The 8,530-nt window shown below is 36.0% G+C and overlaps 1 protein-coding gene across 1 annotated transcript in view; it reads right to left on the bottom strand.

Moving 5' to 3' along the window:
* The window catches only part of LOC110445369, a gene marked incomplete at its 5' end in the record, with an annotated part of 208,636 nt that overhangs the window by 129,306 nt on the left and 70,800 nt on the right, over nucleotides 1-8,530 (bottom strand). The window contains 4 exons of the mRNA XM_021489943.1: nucleotides 1,015-1,159; nucleotides 2,592-2,621; nucleotides 3,849-4,067; nucleotides 7,613-7,765. Of these exons, the coding sequence (XP_021345618.1) occupies nucleotides 1,015-1,159; nucleotides 2,592-2,621; nucleotides 3,849-4,067; nucleotides 7,613-7,765 (547 nt within the window). The remainder of the gene's footprint in view (nucleotides 1-1,014; nucleotides 1,160-2,591; nucleotides 2,622-3,848; nucleotides 4,068-7,612; nucleotides 7,766-8,530) is intronic.

Here is an 8,530-nt window from a genome sequence, read left to right as displayed (position 1 = left end):
AGAAACATTTTACACACGATCGACAATAGTTGCTCCCGACCCCGAGAGTCGAACTTGTACCGTCTAGCAAATCAGGGTTGAAAGATTCAAAGGTTCTTGAGCTCAAACCTACCCGGGATTTTTTTATCATGTATTTGCAATCTTGATATTTGACATGATCTTAAAATATTTAACAGATGAAGAGAAAGATCGGGTTAAAGTCTGACTAACTACTCTAGGTAAAGTTGTATACTGTATCACAAATGTTAACGATAAGAAATTGCGTTAATGGAATTAACAATGTTTGTTATATTTTGTTTGGTTCTCATCTTGATAAACAATAAAAGCTCAAAAACATTAACTATAAACAGGCCCTATTTTGAATGTCCTTATTAACCATGAAGTTACCGAGCAAAGGTTCCGCAAGAGTAACGTTTCCGGATCACACATAAAACAAGGGTTCATGCAGAACTGACAAGACCTTAATTTCGACAAAATTCTGTCTCAAAGAGTTTTATCACATACCTGTTGAATCTTGTTATAGACATACAAGCAATTTTCAGACCATGAAATACGACGTTCTGTATTGCACATGTGCAATACGTAATGTTGTATTTACCTACTAGCTAGAGCTACTTTTTATGGGAATCCCCTTGTCATGGCGAACTGAAAAGTTCCCGGTATTTGCAAAAAAAGTCTCAAAGTTTATAAAACTTTGTATAGATCTCTACCAAATACGGAATGTATGTGATAAAAGCACTCCGAATACACGTGAAAATATACGTCCGCGTAATAAATGAGTGCTTTCTAATTCGTTAGAAGAACACAAATGTGTGGTCTTGCATATTTATACCGGTATTTGCTCTGAGTATGTGAGCTTAAATGTTTAAAGTTTAAACCAGATCAATACCTATAATCTAAAACAGTTTGTTTGTGTGTTTCTGTTGTTTTTGTCTTTCGTTTAAATAGTCATTTTACCAGATCAAGTTATGTTTTTGCCTTGATTTGATCTAGAAATAAACGGTATACCCTTACCCAAGCCCTAGCATGCGACAGACGACTGCAGCCTCCTTCGGTCCCCAGTCGGATGATGGACAAACGGTACCCCAAACACCTTTATTTCTGACTTCTACACGTCCTTGGTAACATGAAGGGCCACCAGTTAGCCGCACATCCGATGCTGAATACAACAAGCAAGAAACGTGTACTACATTTCTAGACTACTAATATCATTTCATACTGCAATACAAGTTAAAATAATTTCAACTGGTCTAAATGTGCAAGGTATTCGACGATTATGATATATTAGTGGATATCTTATTGCATAAAAAAGAAGATCGTTTTGTTTGTATCTGTCTTTGTTTTTGTAGTCAACGCACAAACAAATGAATGCAGCAAATGATATCTATGTTTCAGCATGATGCTATTCTTTAACCTTTGCCATTTTGTGGCCTTATAGTCGTTTCTATAGAATGTCGTTTCGTTCAGATTGACACTGACTTGTCTAAATGTGTTTTTGTACACTTTGATAATCACTTTCAGCATAAAAAAAATCAGTAATGAAATACAATGTCTACATCGCATACATTATATCTATATATATTTTCATTCTGTATGCTTGGACCTATTGACAAAAATGACAATTATTTTTGCAAAACGCAGGTGACCTCATCACTGCGTATTGATATACTAAAATGACGTAGCACATGACGTACTTGGTTCACGTCCGCCGTGGAACAGCCCTCGATGTAGTTTTGTTATGCTAATATGAATTAATATTCAATATGATTGACTTGATTTTAATGCTTAAATAAGGTGCTTAAATAACACGATAATAATATACCACTTGTATAAATTCTGCAAATTAAATTTGAAAAAGTAACTATATTTTGTTTGTTTTGTTGTCATGCTGTTGCCAGGACCACCAACAGAAGTTTTACATTTTCCAACGAAAACAAGCTGTTCTCTATACTGCGTTGCCGTACAAATGTATAAATAAAAAACAATACCTGTATTTGTTATATTTATGCTTACATCTGAATATTTTAAAGCGCTTAAAAATGTAAATGTAAATATAAGGATTTCTTTTTTCAACATTCATGAGGTTAGAACACCATTGGCTTTCTGGACATATTTACTAAGAACCGCTGACGCGATTCATGGAATATGTCATGAAAGCCAATGTTATTATGACTTCATGGATGTAGAAAAAAATAATTTCATTCCTTAAATAAAACATGTGGCATATCAGCCATTGTGACGGCACTAGGGATAATCAGATGACGACACAAATGTAGTTGTATTTTCCCTATGATCATACTGTTTAATATTCACAAAATGCCATTTTAATGTTTTGGTTGAGTAGATGAAAAAATAATTTCAAAAATATTTACACCTTATCTGTCGTTTATGATTTCACTGATCTTTGTTTACAGAAACCCTACGTGTATGTAATGAAACTAGTTCGCGATACCCATTTATATCATTTTTATCACATTGTAATCGTTAAAATGACATTCTCGTTTAAATAAAAAAAAGACATTACTTACACATTCAATGCTGGTTATAAAAAGTGTCATTCTGACACATTAAAACCTTGCTTTGTTACTCACCCGTCATGTTAGGCTGGCCCGGGTAAAGTTCTGTAATGTACATCAAGGTGAAAGTTAGACTGTTAGCATTACAAGAAAAGTTCTGCAGATAAATTTACCTTACCTGAAACATATTTTACTATTTATGTATATTAGACATTCGTCTCCTTCGACGTGAAAGAATCTGTAATATTCGTAAATCTCTTAATATTTGTAATAAAATTCTTTTCCTTATATGAACAATGTAAAAGACATATGACAGTCATTGGAGAAATAAAAAGTATATAATTTAAGAATATCATTTAAGAGTAATAAAACCTGAGGCATGTATGGGGGGATGCTATCAGGTAGAAGCCTAACTGTCAAAATATTGAACCATCCATTCGAGGTTATGGAAACGTATACACTGATGAACTGTATTTTGAGCAAAAGTTGACCTATATGTAAGATTATATGCTTTATTACTTTTTGACATATCTATTATTTCCAAACAAAGTATGCTCTAAATGAACAAATTCATAGAACTTGCATTTTATTTTGTTCGTATATGAATAGTGTTGTTTGCATATGTCCCAAAAACATCGAACAAAATAGAAGTCGGAAATTGTCTGTAACCTTACTAAATCACACGTAGATTCCATTCCTCTTCGAAAATGGCGTGGTAATTGACATTTTGACTTTTTTCTTTCCGATACAAAAATGATACAAATGATTAACAGCTGAGTGTTTGTAGAACATTTATTGTTAAAGGTTTGCTAACAGAAAAGAGGTTATTGTCAAAAGTGATGATTAATCAATACGACAAGGCCTAACTTGTCTGTAACAATACAATGTGCGGGTGTTGGATTGGCCGTTTAAAGCACTCGATATGTCGTCCATAGAACACATTGGGGATGTCCTCGGACGACGCAATAGCTGATGTCAGCCGGGTCACGTGCAGGACCTGGCCTAATCGCTGATCAATGAATAGGAAAACAACCTCGCTGTGTTTGTCAGACATTCGATAAGCCATTGAGACGACGCTGCAGTACACTTGCTTTGCAAGCGTAAGTTTAACATCGATCTAAATATGTGACCCACGAGCTCCACGTTCCCAGTCTGGACGTCTAGTAAATGGAATCCCCCTTTTTATATTTCTGTTTTAGTTTATGATTGATGACAATAATGATATCACATAGAGCCCAATTGCATCAACCACAATTAATTTACCTCAATTCAAAGCAATGTTTACCGTTTCTACTTTTACCGTATGTACATGCTATGCGATTACTCTCTTACCTTCTGCTGTTATATTCTCAATATTTGCACTCCGGAAGCTGAGAACAAGGACCCCATTTTCCAGGATCGGAAACGATAATGGCCCGAGCGAAGTCAGTGAGGTAACGGAAGAGGTGTTGATAGGGGTAGCAGCATCACTACTTAATCGGATTCCCAAGCGAAAGCTTTCTATGGTATCATTGTTCGCCTCGCGCTTCCTTCTGCTGCTATAGTCTGAAACTGTAATGTCTAAGTTCTGTTATATGCAAATACTTATTTCACTACATAATTACAATTTACCCTTTCACCACTGTAGACCACAATGGACTCATCCAGATCCATGCATGGTAAAGTCTACTAAAGTTAAATTAGGGTGAAAGGGTTAAGAGTGAATCATAATTCTTAGCTATCTGAAAATGTCAAACTATAAGGTACAATGAAAACATTATGAGCAAAAACATGTTGCCATATATGTATATATGTGAAATCAGGTGTTTTTGATCGTAAAATAGCCATCACATTTGTATTCTTCCAAACTTCCCCATTGGTATCAAGTTGTAGTTATGAATCCGAAGAACCACGCCATCATTAAATGTGCAATTTTAACGGTACGATCTTTTGCTGATTTGAGAAAACAATGCATAAAGTGATGATGTTGATACTCAAAGGTATGACGTTCCATACGTAAAGTGATGATGTTTGATAAATTGATCTTAGAGTGAAACGGTTGCATTTTAAAAATTAAATTGCATATGCGCAGTCTTTTTGAAGTGGACTTTATATGATAGCTACTTTTTCTAGCAGAATGTCACATGTGTAATGTAGGACACTAATGACAGATTAGGTCATTCTCTTTATGAGCAAATTACGAAAACTCCAACGTGAGGGAAACAATTTCAAATTTCACAATTTCATGAAAATATAACCGTATTAATGATGTGCGACAAATACTATCAGGCTCGGTCAGACGCTTTATACATGATCACCTCACAAAATATGGTAAAAGAGTTTATCGAGAAATTCAATGACCTACATATTAAGATATGATAAATGCTACGCTGTCTAACTTATTTCATAAATAAAACTGATGGCGCTTTCTGATTGCAGACAAGTAATTGTCGTAAAAGTGATACCTTAAATGTTTGGGATCATAAAATGGAGTTCCATTTCTAGGTAATGCTTAAAATGAACAAGGTGTCTCAATCTATAAAGGTAAGAGTGTAATCTTCCACATCCTAGGAGATGAAAAAAGAGGATCTGCACCCGACGGAAAGATTAAATAGTTGCCAAATACGAGAGTTGCCAATTTTCTACCAAATTACGAATCAATTACATGAATTGGATTTTCAACTAGGGATGTACTTCCTATTTCCGTTTAGCAATACACTCCTATGACCTTAACAATCAAGCCTCTCGTAGTGCGATAACAACACACATGTGTACGATATGGTAAGAACGAATCGTTTATAGATGATTAATTTTACACAATTTCAGCATTTATGTAATTGATATACATTAATGCAATACTAATCTATGTTAGTATCATTTTCATTGACAATATTTTTGCAAAAAAAGTGTGTTTCAATTTGTTTTTCAAAATTCAATCCTTTTTACATAAATTTCCATTTAAAATCCTTAAAATTCTGACAACCTATATTTTTTTGTGGCAGAAAAATTTCCTTCACTTCAAAGCAATATAATTACAAAATAAATTCTACCTAGAAACGGCGACACAATCCTATTACCTTGAAGGGTACATCGTATACGTATTTGATATCCGATTGGTATATTTTGACCTGTTTTCTAAATCTTCAATACGTGTTAAACATGTTTACACTGTCTATATAACTGACAGTAATGGTTTGGTACTACCTGTACTACTCGGGCTTAGCGTGTTACACATGTTTACACTGTCTATATAACTGACTGTAATGGGTTGGTACTACCTGTACTACTCGGACTTAGCGTTTTACACATGTTTACACTGTCTATATAACTGACGGTAATGGGGTGGTACTACCTGTACTACTCGGACTTAGCGTGTTATACATGTTTACACTGTCTATATAACTGACAGTAATTGGTTGGTACTACCTGTACTACTCGGACTTAGTGTGTTACACATGTTTACACTGTCTATATAACTGACTGTAATGGGTTGGTACTACCTGTACTACTCGGACTTAGTGTGTTACACATGTTTACACTGTCTATATAACTGACAGTAATGGGTTGGTATTAGCTGTACTAGTCGGACTTTGCGTGTTACACATGTTTACACTGTCGATATAACTGACAGTAATGGGTTGGTACTACCTCTACTACTCGGACTTAGCGTGTTACAACTGTTTACGCTGTCTATATAACTGACAGTAATGGGTTGGTACTGCCTGTACTACTCGGACTTAGCGTGTTACACATGTTTACACTGTCTATATAACTGACAGTAGTGGGTTGGTATTACCTGTACTAGTCGGACTTTGCGTGTTACACATGTTTACACTGTCGATATAACTGACAGTAATGGGGTGGTACTACATGTACTACTCGGACTTAGCGTGTTGCACATGTTTACACTGTCTATATAACTGACAGTAATTGGTTGGTACTACCTGTACTACTCGGACTTAGCGTGTTACAACTGTTTACACTGTCTATATAACTGACAGTAATGATTTGGTACTACCTGTACTAGTCGGACTTAGCGTGTTACACATGTTTACACTGTCTATATAACTGACAGTAATGGGTTGGTATTACCTGTACTAGTCGGACTTTGCGTGTTACACATGTTTACACTGTCGATATAACTGACAGTAATGGGTTGGTACTACATGTACTACTCGGACTTAGCGTGTTACACATGTTTACACTGTCTAAATAACTGACAGTAATGGGTTGGTACTACCTGTACTACTCGGACTTAGCGTGTTACACATGTTTACACTGTCTAAATAACTGACAGTAATGGGTTGGTACTACCTGTACTACTCGGACTTAGCGTGTTACACATGTTTACACTGTCGATATAACTGACAGTAATGGGTTGGTACTACCTGTACTACTCGGACTTAGCGGATGCATGGAGCTGAGCTCCGATAAGAGTTCATCGATCGTTGACAATTATCAAAACACAACCTGACCTTACCCGACGTCATCGTTATGCCGTGAATGGTGATTTCACACCCCATTCACGGTAGACCAGTGATACAAAAATCAACCCGTTAACTGGTAACGAACAAGTTACAGGTACCTGTAACAAGTTAGTCGGTTTTGTTTACATTGTATATGCTTGTACAGTACGAACATGTATATTCTTGTATGTCTACACACGTGCCGATTGAGATCGTTTCTAAACAATTTTGATAGGTGGTGTGTCCATTACTGTCAGAGAAATAGATACCCATGTGAATTTACCTGAAATATGGCAACATACTTAAAATCAGAAACAATATCAGTTTAAATACGAATTGTATTCTTTCACAGGTCCTTTCTTAATTTATATGAAGCACGATACCTATCGAACAACTGCTAACACCACACATCGACAGCGTTGTGCGATCCCCCACTGTAACTTCAGCCTCGAGGCAACGAGGTGAAAGTAAACCCAATACAATTTATTTTAACTCGTAAACCTTCCATGTAGTCTGCCACACGCAAATTAGAAAAGAATATCATTTTCCACTACTACACATATTATTGCAGGGTGGTTACAACTCACCTTGCCCTATTTATATTATTTTCTTTAAAATATTGTAAGAAAGATGTATACAATTTAAACCTACAATTGTTTAATATCAGGTATTTTACGTCGTATTGGGCAATCGGTAAGATTGTAGGTAGATTCTGACTCAGGACCGCATGATAGTCTTCGACGGTACCATCACTGGCTAAGATGTCCACGTCAGTCCATACTATGACATTCTGATCAAACCCATCTGAAATATACACCAAAAATAAAAAGTTATTATTTCATATGGTCTGGTTTTTCTTGATTCTCATTGGATAATACTGGGTCTCAGTTTCGTCGATATATCGAATATCGACCCTATGTCACATTTGTTGTCTTGCACGTGACCCTGTCGAATTTATGTTTCTATCTTTGTCTTGCACATGAGCATACCGACATCGTGTTTCTATTTTTGTCTTGCACGTGACCATACCGACCCAATGTTTCTAAATTTAGATCTGGATATTTCGTTCGGAAAACCATCCCATGTTTGTGACTTTTTAGACATCTAATATATCATGTTATCTAAGGATATGACATGTAATATTAACACTAAAAACTGTTGTATCGTTCAAAACATATCGACCTCGATAAAGTCAATAACTGATAGATGTAACGCTGTCTAGTGTACATGACGTACCCTCACGAACCAAATTCAGTTAGTCTCGTATAGGAAGGCCTAGTAACTATTTACAAACACAGAGCACGTGTAGGAAGGCCCAGTAGCTACTTATAAACACAGAGCACGTGTAGGAAGGCCTAGTAACTACTTACAAACACAGAGCACGTATAGGAAGGCCCAGTAGCTACTTATAAACACAGAGCACGTATAGGAAGGCCCAGTAATTACTTACAAACACAGAGCACGTAAAGAAAGGCCCAGCAACTACTTACAAACACAGAGCACGTATAGGAAGGCCCAGTAACTACTTACAAACACAGAGCACGTATAGGAAGGCCCAGTAACTACTTA

Source organism: Mizuhopecten yessoensis, unplaced genomic scaffold (assembly GCF_002113885.1).
Source record: "Mizuhopecten yessoensis strain PY_sf001 unplaced genomic scaffold, ASM211388v2 scaffold2249, whole genome shotgun sequence".
NCBI classification, from domain to species: domain Eukaryota; kingdom Metazoa; phylum Mollusca; class Bivalvia; order Pectinida; family Pectinidae; genus Mizuhopecten; species Mizuhopecten yessoensis.
This window is presented reverse-complemented; position numbering and strand designations above follow the sequence as displayed.